At 42.3% G+C, this 20,026-nt stretch overlaps 1 protein-coding gene across 2 annotated transcripts; it reads right to left on the reverse strand.

Moving 5' to 3' along the window:
- Positions 1-714: 714 nt before the first annotated feature.
- On the reverse strand, positions 715-11,866 carry scrn2 (secernin 2). 2 transcript variants are annotated; one of them, XM_044027822.1, is made up of 9 exons: positions 11,689-11,866; positions 9,431-9,593; positions 8,787-8,968; positions 7,576-7,775; positions 6,741-6,956; positions 6,465-6,630; positions 5,337-5,517; positions 2,653-2,809; positions 715-1,164 (listed from the first exon to the last, which is right to left on the reverse strand). In XM_044027822.1, the coding sequence occupies exons 2-8, from the start codon at positions 9,590-9,592 to the stop codon at positions 2,657-2,659; spliced, it is 1,260 nt and encodes a 419-aa protein (XP_043883757.1). In that variant the 5' UTR covers position 9,593; positions 11,689-11,866; the 3' UTR covers positions 715-1,164; positions 2,653-2,656. The 2 variants fall into 2 exon arrangements, with proteins under 2 accessions (XP_043883757.1, XP_043883755.1); XM_044027820.1 differs by lacking the exon at positions 11,689-11,866 and adding an exon at positions 11,286-11,657.
- Positions 11,867-20,026: the final 8,160 nt, after the last annotated feature.

The following is a 20,026-nucleotide window of genomic DNA, read 5'->3' on the forward strand; positions in this document are numbered from 1 at the left end:
CACGGACCATGAATTAATGAAATAAATGTGTCATTAATTAATTATATGTATTTAATGACACATTTCATTATTTAATGACACATTTCATGAATGATTTAATGGTGTATTTATTTATTTAATTTTGTCCCTTTTGGTCCTCCATAGAGGAGGAGGAGGAGCCATTTTTAATACTAGATTATTAATCAACCCCCAACCCAGACCTGGATATTCATCTTTAGTCTTTCTCATCCTAGTAGGAAAACACAAACTAATTCTGATAGTCACAGTTTATCGTCCACTGCACCTTATTCAGAGTTGTCTGGATTATCCGAGTTAGTGCTTAAGACGGATAAAATTATAATTGTCGGGGATTTCAACATCCATGTAGATGTTGTGATAGTCTCAGCTGTGCATTTAATTCACTGTAGAAATCAGTTGATTTTATTCAACACGTTAGTAAACCAGCTCAGCCTCCATCTTGTTTTAACGTATGGTTTTGATATTGATAACTTAAAGATTTCTCCCCAAAACCCTCTGCTTACTGATCATTATTTACTCACATTTAATTATACAATGATGATCTGCAATAACATAAAGAACAAATACAACTACCAGTCTGTCTGATAATAATACCATGGTTTAACACCGATACTCACGCTCTTAAACAGGTGTTAAAGAGAAAAGAAAACGGCGTTGAAGATGTTTTGTAGCTTACAAAAGAGCCATACACAAAGCTAGAGCTGCCTATTATTCTTCTTTAATTGAAGAAAATAAGAAAAATCACAGCTGTTTTTGTATCGTCTTTAACATCTCGTTTTATTTTTCTTTACACATATATTTTGCTTTGATCTCATATCTTCTCTTATCTCATCACGGTGGTCAAAAAGCTGACAACACTAACAGTACATCCCTTTTGTACATTATTTCTTATAGTTTGTTATTCCCTACAAGGAGCCAATAAATGTCAAACCATCTGCAACAACAGAGAATATTAAACAAATTCCATACTTTCATTACAGCTCTACATCAGCGCCTGTGCAGTCTATACGTCACTATAATGAGGGCGAAAACACTGAGTCTGTGTTAACGATGGAACGGTGTCAGGCATGTGTGATGTGTGAGTGAGGGCCACACAGGGAGAAGGAACACAGTCCTGCAGCCGCAAGGCAAGTCCACCGGAGGGCGCTGCAAGAGTGAACACAGCACTTGTTATAAAAGGGGAAAGACACACAGAGAGAATCAGAGAGGACAAAAGGCTGAAGCCAGAGAATGAAAAAATTATTGAATGATATAAAAGAAAAACAAATGACAGGCAGAAAATAACACACACACACACACACACACAACTTAAGAATAAAAACAAGTCCATGTCCATAAATCAGTGGTTGTTAATAATCGACCCGCTTCTTTATCATTATATACACATGCTTCCACCATCTCATGCAAAGTTAAATACAAATTTACATCAATTATTTACAGGGAAAAAAAATAAAGATTTTTAGCTAAAATAAAAATGAAGTACCCCAAAAAATGAGTTAACAGTTAATAAACAAAATATTAATTCATGTTCATTTTAAGAAATCAGCACATATTCAACTTTTTTAAATACGCCAACTTAATTAATTTAACTTGGTTAATATTAAAAATTGATTTCATAGTCAACTAATCAATTAATAAATGAAGAATCGTTTCAGCACTAATAAAAATACTAATTTAGATGCAGCCTTTGTGATTTGATAATTGTGTTTCTTCAAATTAGGATTTTATTTTGAAAATATAAACAGCCATGGATTTTATTCATTTCATTATCTGATATGGGAACCAGTGATTTTTCACTAATACTGCATCAATTCCAACACTGAATGTCATATTGGCTTAAACTGATCTTCGTCATTTGAATTGCTGACATTCCACTGTTATACACTGTCCTCGATACAAATAACTCTAAATCTAAAATAAACTAGACTGTTGGCTTCATTTAAACAAAAATACAAATATTTATCAACTCAGAAACTGCGTCATAACATCCTTGTTCAATATAGATGAATATTTTATTGTATATACTTTTTAATTCTTCTTAGTATATAGTCAGTCAGTCAGTCATCATCTAACCGCTTTATCCTCCACCAGAGGGTCGCGGGGGGTGCTGTGCCAATCCAGACGGGGTACACCCTGGACAGTTGGCCAGTCCATCGCAGGGCCACACACAGATAGAGACAAACAACCATTCACTCTCACACTCACTCCTACGGTCAATTTAAAGTGAGTGTCCAATTCACCTAATCCCCACACTGCATGTTTTTGGACTGTGGGAGGAAGCCGGAGAACCCGGAGAGAACCCACGCACACACGGGGAGAACATGCAAACTCCATGCAGAAAGGCCCTTGTTCCAACCGGGGCTCGAACCCGGGTGCTAACCACTACACCACCGTGTGGCCCTCTTAGTATATAGTACCTTAGTTAATATCTTAGTATAGGCTGTGACTCTGTTATTTTCTGTTCTTAATTGGAGTAACTGTAACAAAAGCATCAATAAAGTATTTGCGATTCTGATTCTGAGATCTGACTCTTGATTGCTCGCAAGCTCCACTTTAGATCTTCATTATACAGGAAACTTAACTGTCGCACACATACACCAATCACCAATGGTGATGGAGGTTGGCGCCTCCTACCTCCTCACTGGTAGAACTTAAACTCTGTGTCCACGCAGTCGTAAAACAAATCCACCAGTTCATCCTCGGGAATCTCTCCTCTGAGCACGGCTGAAATGTCCCTCAGACACTGACACTCCAGCTCTTTCAGAGTCTCAAAAACAGACGAGCCCTTGTCCTGGGAAAACAGAAATATGACACAGACAACTGTGTGAAATCGTGCTTGTAAATTCAGAAAAAGAAAAACACACTTTTACTTGTATATTATCTGCTTAACTATGTATGAAAAAGAAACAGCAACACGCTTTTCAGATGCTGATTCAACAGGATGTGTGTAGTGGGGGACGTAATAACAGGAGTCACACACATGCTATCACTCGCCTCCATTTCCTCTCCACGTTAATCTGGGTTTTTACATAGTCTGACTCTGAAAAACAAAAACAGCAGCCACTCATTTTTATACAAGTGATATACTAGTTTAATTTGTCTCACCTCTTCTGGTTCTAACCACTTCTGGATTTTAAGATACTATATTTTTATTTATTTAAAAAGGAAATCATCTTCGACTAAGAAAAACAAACAAAACAATAAAAAAAAAATCACAAGTATTATTATTAATAATAACAACAACAATAATAAAAATAATAATTGTAAAAGATATTACTACAACTTAAATGTAACAGCTACCATATACTGTATATATTTCTAGATAGATAGAAATATAGGTAGGCAGCTAGCTAGCTAGCTTGGTAGCTAGGTAGGTAATTAGCTGGGTTGGTAGGTAGCTAGGTAGCTAGATAAATACGAACCTCCGCTCTTTAAAACACTGTGGTCTGTGGAACTGCCAGTCAGCAGTGAACAAGGCTGACTTCATTCACTGTCTCACTGAGACCTGGTTTACACCTGAAAACTATTTTACCACGGCTGCACATTCTTAAAATAATACAAACAACTACATGATTGTCATTTATCGTCCACCAGGACAACTGGGTGATTTTCTCGATGAGCTAGACACCCTGCTCTCCTCCATCCCTGAGCATGACTGTCCCATGACTGTCCCATGATTGTCCCATGACTGTCCCATGTGATTAGTTTTAGTTAGTTAGTTTTTTATTAATCCCCTTAGGGAAAATATTCCTCTGCATTTTGACCCATCCTAGAATTAGGAGCAGTGGGCTGCCACACTGAGTAGCGCCCGGGGAGCATTGGGGGTTGGGTACCTTGCTCAGGGGTACCCCAGCCCTTTTTGGCCGGGTGGGGATTTTGAACCGGCGACCCTCTGGTTACAAGTCAAGTTCCCTTTCCACTTGGCCACGGACTGCCCAAATGATATGAACAATCCCTGCTCTTCAGCCTTCCTGTCGCTGATGCACTCCTCCAGCGGGTTCAGAGCCCTCCAACTCACAAAGCTGGCAAAGAGCTTGATCTCATTCTAACCAGAGATTGTTCAACAGATACCCTCACGGCCACATCTTTACACTTCTCTGACCACTATTTCATTCAGTTCAGTGTGGGTCTCCCAGAGCAATGTTCTGCTTCTACCCCCATTCTACCCTTCCGTCGCAACCTCCACAACCTGTCTCCCACCCAAGTTTTGTCCCTTGTAGCCTCCGCTCTTCAACCCTCCAGCACATTCTCCTCCCTGGAGGTTAATGATGCCACTGACTACCTCTGTTCTACACTGAGCAGACCTGCTCAATCCTCACTGATACCCTCCGGTTGCTGCACACCAGCCTCAGAGCTGCAGAAAGAAAATGGCACAAAATGAAAGGTTCCTCTGACCAAAACAAATTCCAGTCACTACTGACCTTCTTGTCATCTAGTGTCACTGCTGCAAAAAAGGCTTTCTACAGTGACAAGATTAACAATACCACCCAGAAACTCTTCTCCACCTTCAAAACTCTACTCAACCCTCCACCTCCACCACCCACTACCGACCTGCAATGAAGCAAAGGTGCAGGCAAGGTTCTAAATATCTGCAGTGAAGTGAAATATCTTGGTCATGTGATCACAGACCAACTGACAGATGATGAGGACATTTTTCGTCAGTGTCGTATGTTGTATGTGCGAGCAAATGTAATGGTACGTAAATTCGGGTGGTGCACTGTTGGTGTGGAGCTGACTCTGTTCAAAGTGTACTGTTCACCTATGTACACTGCACATCTGTGGTTGAAATATAAAAAACCAGCCTTCAGAAACTGCACATGTTCGCCTTGAGGATACTTTTAAAAAGGCCCAGATGGACCAGTGCGAGTGAGCTGTTTGTGAGCGCTGGAGTGAACACACTGCAAGCGGCTCTGAGAAATGTAATGCACAGGTTCATCTGCCGGTGAAATGATTCTGAGAATCTAAATGTTGAGAATCTAAATGACACGCGCTGCACGTCTCAGTTTTGGGGGCATTGGTATAAGTGTCTTTTAAAAATGAGTCATTAGATTATTTTTTTTCTATTTAGTTTATTTTATATATTTATATAGATTTTTTTATTATTATTATTATTATTGTTCTATTGTGTGATCTATCTATCTAGCTAATACAAGCTGAAAGTCTTAAACAAGCCTTGTAGCAATCCTGCTTTTTCACATTGAATCTGTACTTGACTTTTACACATTTATGGGTTTTTTCTTTGAATGTAATTGAAGTTCTTACAGGATCTGCACTGAACAATCACTGTCACAATCACTGTATTTTCAATTGGTACCCACGGGGTTGGTCTCCATGTTGTTCAGCGCCTCCTGGTGAGCCTTGTACAGGTCATGTCTGCGATCCACCTGGCTCTGAAAGCGAGGCTCCTCCCAGATAGGGTCATCTGGGCCAAACTGTGGGGAGACCACCCTCAGCACTGGAGTGGAACAGTCCGAGAAGATAAAAGGCTTGAATATAGACCTAATGGGTGCAGGCGGGGCAGTTTAAAAGGGAAAAGAAGAGGAAAGAGAGAAAGGCAGACGAAGAAATTCAGACCCAAAGCAAGAGACAGAATGTGAGAAAAGCAAAGATGAGGTGGGACAGAATATTTAAGTTTCACCTTCACCATATTATACGCAAGTGTCAGCTTCCAACAGCCTTGTCACTGTGAAAAAAGTATTTTGTTTATTTAATCAAAAATAATCCAAATCATTTTCTAAATTGACTCCATGACATAAAAAAAAGTAGAAAAGCAGCTTTTAATAAAAAGCTCTGCCATTTCATTAAAACAGTTCAAAGATGAGAAAATGAAGAAGAGAAGAAGAGAAAGAAGAGCAGACTCCTGCTGTGAGGCTGCAGTACCACTGAGAGAGGGAGGGAGGGAGACAGAGAGCAGGAGTGTCGTCAGTGCGTCTTTAAACTGCCACAAAATCGTTGCCTCTCTACAAGTTTGTAAAACAAGCGGTTTGATACCAGAGCATTTACAACACTGAGGAACAGCAACGTTCAGCTGCTTTGGTCCCCACTAAAGCATGATTACAACATTACAACTAAAGACTTAGCGACATTTGAATCATTCAAATTTGCAAGGTTTCCCTGTTCAGAGACGTGTCTTTAGTCTTTAACTTCCCTCACGAACGTCAATGACTGCAGACAACCCATGTGAATCCTGTGGATGTGGTGGATCAGAGCAGCAACATGGACGTGCAGCTGACACATCCGCAAACGTTCTGTCACGCTAATTACATCAACAATGCACAGAATCTCAGAGGAATGTTCCCAGGATCGTATGGAATCCATGTGAAGAGTATCTGAGACTGTTCTGAGCACAAAAGGAAAACCTAACAGGTATTAAAGTGGTGTTGTATCTCAGTATCAGGTTAATATAATCTGGACTGAAGTGAAATGGAGTTTATTCAGGCACAAACCTGGATGGGTCTGGGGTGGCAGTGAAGAAGTGGACGCAGGGCCGGCTGCAGTCTCTGGGCAAGACAGACACCATGCTGCCTGTGGTGCAGAAACCTCCAGAGTCCATGCAGATGCCACTGGGCTTGTCCCTCAGAATAGACATCATCACTTCAGCTGTCACCGAGCCTGAGACCAACATAGTGAAAGATGTTTTTGATAATCTTTTACCAAACCGGCATATTTTCACCCTGATTGACTGTAGGTCCAAAGGCATGCTGGGAAACCACCACCCTCACCTTCATGTTGTTGCATCAGCTCTGTGCCTCCCTTATAACGTTTCTTGGCCAGCTCCATCCTCGCTGGAGGGTCCTCGAGGCTGAACACCTGAGAGAAGTTAAACTCTGTCTCGCCGTCCCACCAGCCCTCACGCTGGGCCACACGCCGCAGATGTGGATGCTCTGCAGAGATCTCAGTGCCAATGGTCAGTTGGTTGGAGATGTTTTTCACGCCCTCTGAAAGGAGCAGGAAGCTATTAGCACACGAACAACCCAAGTTTGCAAAAACAAAAACATCAAAAATAAATTCACAGAATTCACAAGTCATGCATTTAAGGTCTAACGTATATATTACGAAACAACTGTTGCAACTCTGTAACTCAAGGTGTGATCAGTGCTTCTCTCTCTCTCTCTCTCTGTTTGTTGTTATAAGCTGATGAGTTCAAATGCAGAGAAGTGATTAATACAATAATACAAATATGTTCAATTAGAAAAAGTAAACGCGTCAGTCTGAAGCTCCAGGTTCACTTCCAAACAAAGTTCATTCTTTGGCTACAAAAGGCTTCAAAGAAAGAGAAACACAATCCTTGGGAATCACATGGTATCTCACAACACCAAGGCGGGGCGGGGCGAGGCGAGATGAGGCGGGGCAGGGCGAGGTGAGGCGGAGCGAGCCGGTGGAAAAACGCCCTAAGTTCCTTTACAACTTTTTGAGTATTGCATATTGCACCTTTAAGCAACGGGCTGTAAGTTAAACAAACAGGCGTTGAGTATTAATATTAAGAATATGAACAGTTCAGCTCCCACAGAGTCATATTTCACTCCTGTACACCTGTTGCTCACCCTCTGTGCTCACCTGTGACCTTCTGTGCCACCCACAGCTTCCCTGCTGTCTCTAAGACCCAGGCCTCGTTACGGTCCACAAGAAGAAAAGTGCTGTGGTAGCTGAAAGGGTTCGGATCCTCCTTGCACTGTCCGCCCTGTTGGTGCTGCTCCAGGAGGCCGGTGATGGCAGTCAGCGCTGCCCAGGCACTGTCACCACGCTCCAGCCCCAGTCTGACCATGAAAAGCCAGAGAAACAGAGAAACCTCAGAGTGTAACGTTGTGATGTCTGAAAGGCAGTACTTGTGTTTGGATACATCTTTAGTAACTTATTAACACGTTCTTCTTCTTATTCAGTGATATTGTGTTATTTGATATTATTGTGATAGTTGGCTGCCAGTGTTCACACACACACACACACTGTTGACACCGGCTGAGTGTGTGTCTCATCAGTCCATAAAACTTTGTCTCAGACTTTTTGAGACTCGTCTCTTTACTTTTTGGTCTTGGTGTTCTTCATGCTAATGAGTGGTTAGCATGTTCTGCTGCAGCCTCTGAGTGTTAGTTAGTATGACGTCTTCTGTGATACCTTCACTCCTGTTGCTGCTGATGTCACTAACAGTTGTTTTAGGCTCTTTGTTTACAGCTCTCACAAAGTTCCTGATGTTTTCTCGGTCTACCTGGTGGACACCAGTGGTTTCTTTCTTCTTCAGGACGTTCCAAATGCTTGTACTGGCTGTGGCTAATGTTTGTGCCATGGCTGTGATAGATTTCTTCTCTCTTGTGTTTCACCCACAGACAGCTCTCTGGTTTTCATGTTGCTTCCACTTCTAAATGCACTCGGCACATGAAAAACCTGTCCGCCCAATCTGAACCTGAGTGTAGACATTCAGTGATATTAATTGTTTGAATAAACCATGTAATATGACACACCTGGGCAACACAACACACCTGTCAGTCACATGTTCCAATACTTTTGCTCACATGAAAAAAATGTGTGGGTTCAAACAAAAGTGTTTGATGTAAAAACTGAAATAAAGGAAGGCCTCACTGTTCTAATACTACAGGAGGACACTGTACTGTATGTAAGTGACAGAGACAAAACAAACCACACAATTATACTAAAGCAATCAGATTAATACATCTATCTAGATCGACAAAGATCCCATGTTTTGACATACCTCGACATTGTCGACCTCACTTCATGAGCCTGATAGTTGTTGGTGACAGAGTTGTGGAGCTCACCTGACCAGGTCCATCCCCAGCAGAGCGTCTCCAGAGGCGACAGGCTCTCGCGTCCACACCGCCTCGTTCCCGATGCAGACTCCCTGGTCATTGGCTCCCATCTCTGCGCCCCACATCCATGCAGGTTTACTGAGGATGACGGCGTGAGTCTGTTCAACCTGAGCAATCTCCATGTATGTGCACTGCAGGTAAAAGAAAATATCACAGAGCAGGAACAAGGAGCCAAAGAGAGACGATATATAATTCATCTATAAATTTCACTGAAGAAACCAAATGTTTTTTATTACACCCACAGATCATGTGAAGCACAGTGAGCTTAAAGATTAATGTGACTGAACAAAAGGCCGGCTTTCATCAGTTACTTTCCCTCAATTATTAACAAGAAGCACCGTTTACCCATCATGTGACATTTCTGCTTCAGACTGCATCAATACTGTGACTCATGAAGCTCCGACGTTTACAGGCAGAAAACAATGCTGCGTGGAGGAGGAGTCCACATCTGCAGCAACATACGGTCTCATCATTGGCTGTGACTACTTATTTCATGCCCAAACTTCCCCTCACCATAAAAATACTATTGTGTGTGTGTGTGTGTGTGTGTTGCAGTAAACAGTGCAGTGTTAACTGTGCTTGGTGCAGGTTACCTGCAGCATGGAGCCTGCAGCGTGAGCTGCTGCAGGGTAGTAGGCCACTTCCTGCACCTCATCCCGAGGACGGTCAGAGTTCTTCCCAAAAATCACGTGGTCGTCGCGACAACCAGGGGGCAGAGAAACAAAGCAGTCACATGACATGGGAGGCTCTGCCATCCTGTGACAAACAAAACATCTCTGAGGTTTGCGGTGGACAATAACAAGTCATTAGACTAATGGTACAGAGCTGATAGTAATGTGCCATTGTTCATATATCAGAAATATGACAACAGCTGTCCTTAAAGATTTAAGAGGTAACCCTGGTTTATTAGGTTTCCCTGTTCCACTGCTTCTAAACAAACATGTAATCAGCCAATCACATGACAGAAACTCAACATGGTCAAGACGAGCTGCTGGAGTTCAGAGAAACACACTGACTTTGATTGTGGCATCGCAAGATATTTCAGAAACTGCAGATCTGCTGTGATTTCCACTAACAACCAGCCAGAGTAGAGTAGAGTAGAGAGAATGGTCCGGAAAAAAGAGAAAATATACGGTAAATGGAAGTTCTGTGGGCGGAAAATGGAACCAGAAAAAGACTCACAACTACAACACACACACACACAGACTCACAACTACAACACACACAGATCACACACACACACACACACACACACACACACAGACTCACAACAACACACACAGTTAATCCACACACAGTTAACCCACACACACACACAGACAGACTCACAACTACAACACACACAGTTAACCCACACGCACACACACACACACACACACACACACTCACAACTACAACACACACAGTTAATCCACACACAGTTAACCCACACACACACACAGACTCACAGCTACAACACACACAGTTAACCCACACACACACACACACACAGACTCACAACTACAACACACACAGTTAACCCACACACACACACACACACACACACACACACACACAGAGACTCACAACTACAACACACACAGTTAATCCACACACAGTTAACCCACACACACACACAGACTCACAACTACAACACACACAGTTAACCCACACACACACACACACACACACACACACACACACAGACTCACAACTACAACACACACAGTTAATCCACACACAGTTAACCCACACACACACACACACACAGACAGACTCACAACTACACACACACAGTTAACCCTCACACACACACACACAGACTCACAACTACAACACACACAGTTAACCACACACACACACACACACAGACTCACAACTACAACACACACAGTTAACCCACACACACAGACTCACAACTACAACACACACAGTTAACCCACACACACAACACACACAGTTAACCCTCACACACACACACACACACACAACTACAACACACACACAGACTCACAACTACAACACACACAGTTAACCCTCACACACACACACACACAACTACAACACACACACAGTTAACACACACACACACACACACACACAACCCACACACACACACACACACACAGACTCACAACTACAACACACACAGTTAACCCTCACACACACACAACTACAACACACACAACACACACACACACACACACACAGACTCACAACTACAACACACACAGTTAACCCTCACACACACACAGTTGTCCCCAGGTCGTGGCAAACAGCACGACATGCTAACCACACCAACCGTCTTTCAGTCGTCACAATAATACTAGTAATAATGATAATACTAGTAATAATGATAATAATAATGACAGTAATCTGCTTTCATAGTCTTTTCAGAATCAGTGAAGACTGTGAAAGTTGTGTCCCCAGCTCAAAGAAGTCAAACAATCCCTTTAACCACGGACTTACGTCATGTTTATTCTGAATAAACTGTGAACGAGTGTACAGCAGCTTGTGTTCGTCCCTGTCACGGGGATTAGAGGACACAGTGTTGTTGTGCAGGACACTTTACTGACTGTAATCTTCACTAATCCCACTGCCACGCTCTCCTCGATTACTGTTCTTCTCTCATTAATCGCTTTCAATCGGAAAATAATGTAAAAACTGCGGCTTTTGCTCGACACTCCGAGCTCACGAGGCCTCAGTGAGCGGGAAGCAGCCGCCGTCAGTGCTCGGTTGTTTCCGGAGCAGCGACGACGCCTCTTCGTGTCACCCCGCCTTTTACTGCGCGCTGACTCGATGGTTTGAAGTTATGAAGGATTAAAGTAGAGCTACAGTGTGTGTGTGTGTGTGTGTGTGTGTGTGTGTTTACCTGTTTTATGTCCACAGCGAGAGGACAGTCGGCAGGGAGCAGATCCAGGGTCACGTGACAGAGAAATCCAGAGGTCTGTATTTAAAGGTCTCGTCTCGTCTGACCACAGTACAGCTCACTGTCTCACTGACTGAGTCCACACCTGTCTGTGTCCCTGCTGTCTGTCTGTGTGCGTACACAACACCACCTGATGCTCTGAAATCATCATCATCATCATCATCATCGTCCTTTATTTAAAGCTGTAGTACATCACTTCCAAACATAAACACATTTATGTTCCATTCAGACTCACACAATGTGTGTCCACTCCACTCTGACGTGTTTCTCAGTGAGTACGTAGACGCGCACCGTGCCGTAGTCTGACTAACGTGTTTCCACCGGCGCTACCAGGTAGACCAGGTATGGTACCACTATGCTAGTGGAAACGCTACTTAACATGACAGGTAACAACTTATGATCCATGTCCATCTGACTTCTGTAGGTGGCGCTCTATCTCTCTATAAGCTAGTGCGTACTGAATCAGTTTCCTACAAAGAGTGAATGGTGAGTCTGCATGTTAATCAGATTAGATTGAGCATGGCTCTTGTGGTTGCCATGTTGTCCGAGGAGAGACGTCGCAGTTTATGGGTGCATGCACACAACGCCAAGTCCGACTCCAGTCCGACTCCAGTCCGACTAAGCATATACATGCAGGAGTACGTAACTGGACTATGAATCGCATTATCCAGGTATGTTAGTCGAACTAAGAATAATAGTAGAGCAGATTAGCAAAAAAAGCATCAAAATTTGACTGAACGTACCTCTTGGGTCATTCTTTTGAAAAATCCACGTACATTTCAAAATGGCGGCCATTTTTAAAGACGGCTGCCATTTCCAACCGTCTATCACATCAGAATGTTATTTCCTCTGTCAGTGATTTTGGTAAGAAAGCGTCAGTGGTCTTCTGCCTTTACCACGGAAGGCTGACACAACATCGCAGCCAGTGAAGACGTGGAAGAAGAGAACGCCTTTGTCATGGATTCACGGATGGGAATCCACCTCAGATTCAGGCCTTGGCCAAAGACAACCCTCCTCTACTGCCTGCCTGGCCTATTCTAGTGTCAGCTTGCCCATGACTGCAGGGGGCCACCTGGTGACTGCTCACCGCAGCATCTTCTTTGATCACAATGGTCATGTTTGTGGCACACATCTGGGACATCAGCCGAGCTTGTTAGAATTTAGAATCACTTTTTTAGAACTTTGACCCTGAGCCTGTTACTCACGTAGGCCGACAGAGTCTTGTTGCGTGAATGAGGTGAAGTCTGTCACCTCTGATTGCCTTGTTGTTGTTGTTGTTGTTGTTGTTGTTGTCTCTTAAGAAGTTCCACCAATTTGAGGGACTTTGCTGGTACTCGTCACCCTTCGTCTGACTCCATGTCCTCGCTTTGACCTCGTTCTCACTCTTTAGACTTGATGGGTGGTGTACAGAAAATACAATGTCTGTCCCTTTGTACTTGTGAGAGTGACACATCCAATGCTGCATAGTCATCAAATGTATTTGAAGATTGTGACCAACGCAGAGCCATCAATGATGATGCAATCAGACTGTGGCTCCACATGTGTGATCTTAACAATCTTAACAAGCTTCTTAGCTTGTCCAGTATAATAAATCTGACTTCTCTGTGGTCAAAAATGTATGATTTGATATCAAGATTTGACCTTTTTGACCATTTTATACAAAGTTGCCCCGAAAATAGCATTTCAGAGCTTAAATTGGCGGCCATCTTGGAAAAAAAGGCAGCCATCTTGATTTTTGTGTGGCTAATGGGTTTTAACAAAAGAACTATCCCCAAGGAGTATTTGTGCCAATTTTGGTGCTTCTTTGTGTTTTTCACACAGCGTTTCTGTTCATGAAAACCAAATGGGGAACAGAATAATGAGCCTCATCAACGGTTATGCACGACAGCTGTTAATTATTAGATGGATGAAATTACTGCATTATTGTAAGACGAGGCTAACAGTTGTTTATGTTTTTTATCCAATGAAACTCAAATAAATGCCAGTGTTGCCTCACGAATGCTCGATATTTAAACCCAGGCCTGTTCCATAAAGAACGTTTATTTGGGTCAAACTGTGCAAAGGAAATTTAATTAGCTGACCTGAAAATTGTTGACATGGCGTCACACTAATCAGCTAAGCTAAAAATAGGTTGACATTGATGGTGATGGCCGTAGGTTGTTAACCTGCCAAACCGCATTGCAGCGAGCGACAACATTCCCATCCTCTCACGACAGCAGCGACTGGTGCTCATTATTATGCATGTAAGGAGGCTGCATTCTTAAATGTGTGTCCGTCAAGTTACAGTGATGCAATCGGATTCATGCAAGTAGTTTAATAACATGTCACACGCACTGCAAACGTTTGAGACGGAGCACCTGGACTCTGCACATCTGTGGAAGGTGCTGAGTTATTGAGGTGCTGAGTGGTGGTGAGTGGTGGTGAGTGGTGTTTCCCTCGTGCTGATGGCATTTCAGAGAAGACAACCTGTTACCTGAACAGCACATGACGACTTCCACACCCTCTTTGTCCTTTCATCTCTCACAGTGTGCTGACAAGCATCGCACATCCTGTCTGCCCTCACACACAAGCAGTAAAAACACCCAGAGAAGTAAACACCCACCTGAGCCAAAGACAGACACACCCAAGACAGACCATGGACACATGTACAGTGTACACACACACACACAGTAACAAGCACAGGCAGGGTGAAACGTTACAGACGAGTGGGAAATACACCAATACATCCAATAATGTTGAGCTGAATGATGATTGAATCAAGTTAAAAAAACTTTGGATTTGCCTTTTGTTTTCCCCAAAAACTCAATTCATCTTGTTTAAAAACAAAAGCAGAATTAAGATTTCAGATCCAGACAATATTATATACGATTACACATTTTTAGCTGAGATCAGCGTTGTATGAACAGAACATTGATTTCATTCATTTAATGTGTAAAAGTTATGCACTATAGCTTATAGTATAAAACGTCTTTGTGTGTAAACTCGAGCATGGAAAATGGACAGTATTTTATTTTGGGTTGTGATGCTCAGACACACACAAACAACACACACACACACACACACACACACTGAACCCTCACAGGCCTTTAAGCCCTGCCCTGTGAAGTGGAGGGCAGGCCGGAGGAAGATGAGTGGTGTTAAGGGAAGGAAACAGCTGGTGAGGAGCCCAGAGGATATTAATTCATCTGAGGGGGAGACAGGATGTCAGGGGAGGCCGGCTAATAAACCATGGCATTACCGCAAAAGGTGTGTGTGTGTGTGTGTGTGTGTGTGTGTGTCAGTCTGTCTTCCTGGAGGATTACTGGTGATCTCGATAAAGTGCCGGGTGTCTGTCCATCTGTCTATCTGACCACCAACGTAACGCTGTGCATTAAAAAAAAGACTCAGACATTTTAGGGTTAAAGTGCTTCTTTTATTGCTGCTGGGAAATACGACATGTGTAGCAAGGTGCATTTCAGGTTTTACAACCACACACACACATGCATGCACGCACACACACACACACGCACGCACACGCACGCACACACACACACGCACACACAGGTTTTTCTTTTTTAAATTAGATAAAATAAAAAAATCCAAATGTTCTCTGAGCAATTAAAGTTCCGGTTAAAAGGCAGAGGTGGAAGATGGGAGGGGCAGCTGGGCGGCTTCAGTCGCTCAGACAGTAATGACGGCGCCACTGCTGTTTAACAATCAAAGATGGGAGGCGGGGGCTCAGGAGGAAGTCTCTCCTTGAAAAATACAGGTGTTTGGTACAATCAAAGCGCTGCTTGCAGAAATGACTGGGTTTGAAGTTGAAAGGGGAGGTTGGAGGAGGGGGGAGAGAGGGAGGGGCTGTTATGGTGAGTGAGTGACTCAGAAGACAACTGTGGGCTGGTCTCTCCTTTGGGATTTTGAATAATTAACACGGATAAGGAAGTTGACTACTAGGTGCTTACTGAGAGACTTTGTTTGGGACTTTTTTCCTGCTGCTCGAGGGGAAGTGAGGCTTTAGTGGCCTAGTTCTCTGGAGGCTGCCGTGTTGGCAGGAGGATTTGTCTGGGACGCTGGTTTGGTTCCCGTGTGACAGAAGGCAAGTCAAACCAGCCACAGGCCAGGCAATCAGAATCAGAACCAAGTCCATGTGATGGAAATGTTGTGTACAAAACATGCGCCTTTAAGGAAAGTCCCACGCTTTACACACAAAAACACACAAACACGCACACACACTGTGTGTATTTCTGTGTGTATCTATGAGCTCTAGAATTCAGCCTGATCTCTCACGTAAACTGCTTTAACCTTTAGAGAAACCAAAACAAAAGCCTCACAAACTTGTTCCTGAATAATTACTGTAATTAAATCTACAATAGATGCTAACAAGCAGTAATGCAGTAAAGTTTGGGGTGTGTAGGACGCTGGCAAATCAGTGCAGGAATAACTTCTCAAATGCATTTGTTGACAAAGTTAACACCGAGTGGAAATGCTTCGGTTTGGTTCATATTTGATTTGTGTTCTTAATTATACAATAGAATAGAATAGAACCAACATATCCGGGCCCAATTGTTCCATTTTTTGGCACCCTTCCCTTTGGGTACCAGAGTTAAATGGTACGGTCCGCGACAGTCAGAAAATCGTCACCCCCGTGGGACCTGTGTTTCTTCTATTGTCATTTGTTGTCGCTGCACCAGTGTAACGTGGGCACAGTCCACGCGACCACCTGCCGAGTGAAGCTCGACCCGCGGTGTTAGCGCTCCGTACCGTGATGATGGAAAACTCCACAGAAAAATACACATAGCTTATCTTAACACAACAACTGGGGACATCTACCTACTAGCATCCTCAGTCAAGTCTGATGTTTACTTCTAATAACAGCATCTAACCACTTTTAAATGGAAGAATGGAAAAAAAACCAGTCCTGCTCTCTGTCGCCCCCCCTACCTCTCACTGGTACTGCAGCCTCACAGCTTTACTTTTTGTTCGTTTTTTTAGGAATTTGAAATAAAATGGCAGAACTGGGTTTGACCTTTGCACTAGGGTGGGGCAAAACATAAACGTTGGCACATGGGCACATGGCTGTGCCACTATCAGGAGCACGTGGTGATAAATGTGTTTGTTGGTCATGACGTAGGGTTAGCACGGGTGCTTATTTATGTTTCCATCACCATGGTAACAGTGCACGCTAGTAAATAATAACAAAGCACACGTAACCAACAATGTGGATTTTACGTTGGTCATTGATTTATTTCTTGTACTCATTTTTGTACTCACAAAATATTCACTAAACATTAATAAGAAATGTTGTTAGTGGACATAATGTAGTTCTATAGTTTAGCCACTGGAGGAGCCCTCGTGAGTGTTTTTTTTCTATTGGCGGACAGAAGAGCGGAGAGTTTCACATGTTCTCAGCCACAGTTAAGAGTGAAGAGGAGACACGAGCTTTGATAACGTAACAAACTCAAATGACAAGAGTAGAAAACGTCACAGTGTCTAATCCATGTATTCTGTAAATTCTACGCACGTCTTTGTTCATGTGATTACTACATAACTCGTCAGATCAGCCACTCCTATGGAAACAAAGTCATTTGCATAGGTGTGTAAGTTCAGCGTGAAGACAACAGTGGTTCACGTCAAAGCTGCTGCAGTCGTGGAAAACGATCACATGCTTCACAGGCTGCACTGACGACACGAGTAAATGCTGAAAACAAACATTTTCATGTTCACAATGACAGAAATAAAAACTGTCAAAACAAATTGAAATCATTAGGAGAATTTGTAAGCCCCTGCTTGTAATGAAGTGTTATTAAGAAGTAGTGCCTTTCCTTGATTGTGCTGCTTGTGTTCATGAGGAAATAAGCTTGACTATTTGGAGACACAGGTAAACAACATTTAGACGTGGTGTGTGGTCTTGGATTGAACGGCCTTGATCTCCTCTCTGTGTACAAGCACCGAGCGACACACTGACTTTGTCTGTTAAACTTTAAATCATTTGTATTTGTTTGCCCAATATCATTCTGTTTAAACTGCTCTTCACTTAGCATTCATATTCACCTCTTATACACTTTTCTTTTTAAATGTATGGGGACTTTAATGCTGCAACTAAAGACCACATTTATCCAATTACATTAAATCCCTGCAGTAAATTCAGAATAAAACATTAGGCACATGGTTTTGAGATCTGCTAACACTGGCTGTGAAAATGGCATTTCCTCGTTAGTGTGATAATTCCCTGTGATTCAAGAGTTTAATTTAATTTCCCTAAATAGACAATAAATAATAGACTAGATTAAATCCATACGGCAATCTTAAACGAATAGTGAATGAACAGACAGATAAAATAATGCTTATTTATCATGTGTATAAATCTATGTAGCTGTAAGTCCACGGCTGATTATTTCAGCCCTTTCGTGTGTGTGTGTGTGTGTGTGTGTGTGTTCTTTCAGTCATTTCAAAATAAAACGTCTGTTAAAGCTGTTGGTCATGAAAAATTGAAAAACACTAACTCTATGGAAAATGTTCTTCCATTTTCCATATTGCATATTAGACCCATGGTTCTCAAACTGTGGTAAGTGTACCACCAGTGGTACTGTAGGAAAATCAGAAAGACTGTTCCACTGTATAAACCAGGGTATGTGATCAAAGTGGAATTTTGTGAGTAGAAAATGAAACAACTAATAATAATGAACAATAATAATAATTAGAGTCACTTTATCTGTGTGTGTCACTGTGTGTGTGTGTGTGTGTGTGTGTGTGTGAAGTACATGTGAGGAAGAGGAGGATGATGATCTTATTAGGAATAAATCTGCGTCCTGTTTACATCACTGTATTCTAACGTTGGTGATAATAATAATAACAATAATAATTTCTTCTTCTGTTTTTCTCTCCACTGAAGCCTAGTGTTTGCTCATTGTGTGAACTGTTGTGTTTCTCTGCCTCTCCTTCATGTTGTCTATGTACACAACCTCAAGATAATGTAAGTTGTGATCTGGCACTATACAAATAAAATAAAATAAAATAAAATAAAATAAAATAAAATAAAATAAAATAAAATAAAATAAAATAAAATAAAATGAATGGTGTTACTTCAAGAGCTCCATATTTACTCAGGTGGTATAAACGTATAAATGAACGACTTAGACGACACACACAGAGCAGCTCACATCAAAATCAGACAGCTATAATAAATAAGAATAATTATTTCATGTACGTATAAATCTATGATGCTGAGTCAGGGTTTTATTATACTGTGTGACCATTGTGTCATCAGCTCAACCTCAGTGTTTGTGAAGTGCTGCTTCAGAAAGAGAGAGAGGAAAAAAAGAGCAGCAGAGAAGGTAGGAAGTCACTTCCCGCCGGCCTGTCTGTGGTCTGTGTTTGTCAGTCGATTTGAAGCTGCTCCACCAACAAGCTGCGACAGGAAAGGAATTAACTCAGCCAGAGACAAAATAAAAAGAACCTCAAAGGAAAATGACGTTACAAAAACTATTAAATCTGTGATGTTCGTTCAAAGTCTGACATTTGGGATAAACCTTGTAAAAGTAGAAGTTAGAGTTTATTCTAATGAGATTTTATTGTTAGTCTGAAGGTGAACAGATGATGACTGACTGAATACATTCATGGTCAGTGATGTGAGCTTGTGTTCTGCTGCCTGCACGGTCAAACACAAGCTCAGGAGCGTCTGCAATCAAAGGATTTCCAGGTGTCAACATGGTGACTGTCGGGCTGCGCGCACGCACACGCACACACACACACACACACACACACACACACACACGTATTCGTAGTGAGGACACTCATAGCCCCTTACTCTAACCTTAACCATCTCAACTACAACTACACGACACCTAACCCTAACCTTTAACCTAAACCTGATTCTAACTCTAACCTTAAAACAACGTCTTAACCCATAAACAGCAATTTGAAGGTGTGACAACATGAGGATCAGCCAAAGTGTCCACATGTTTACAAAATGTCCTCACGTCCCGTGGTTTTTCACTTTTGTGGTCCTCACATAGCACCACGTGCACACACACACACACACACGCTTACACAGCTATACTTCTTAGGACACTACAGTGACTTCCATTCATTTGGACAGACTATATAAAGTGCTCTAAACATAAACATGACCGGTTACTAACCACAATTAAAATCTTAAACCTTTACTTAACCAGTGCCATAGAAATGAGGTTCTGCCTCATTGAGACAAGCGCACACACACACACACACACACATACACACAGTTACAGACGTCACCTGATTGTATGTTGTGACATTTGAACAGAGAATAATTCTAATGTAT

The sequence above is a fragment of the Solea senegalensis genome, linkage group LG6 (genome assembly GCF_019176455.1).
Source record: "Solea senegalensis isolate Sse05_10M linkage group LG6, IFAPA_SoseM_1, whole genome shotgun sequence".
NCBI classification, from domain to species: Eukaryota; Metazoa; Chordata; class Actinopteri; order Pleuronectiformes; family Soleidae; genus Solea; species Solea senegalensis.

What these genes read in the sequence shown, in the direction of transcription:
- scrn2 (XM_044027820.1), bottom strand. An exon ending in CTGGGGATGGACCTGGTCAG is followed by an intron (nt 7,776 to 8,786) that starts GTGAGCTCCACA and finishes TTTCATGGTCAG; the next exon opens with ACTGGGGCTGGAGCGTGGTG. An exon ending in GCCACCCCAGACCCATCCAG is followed by an intron (nt 5,518 to 6,464) that starts GTTTGTGCCTGA and finishes TGCACCCATTAG; the next exon opens with GTCTATATTCAAGCCTTTTA.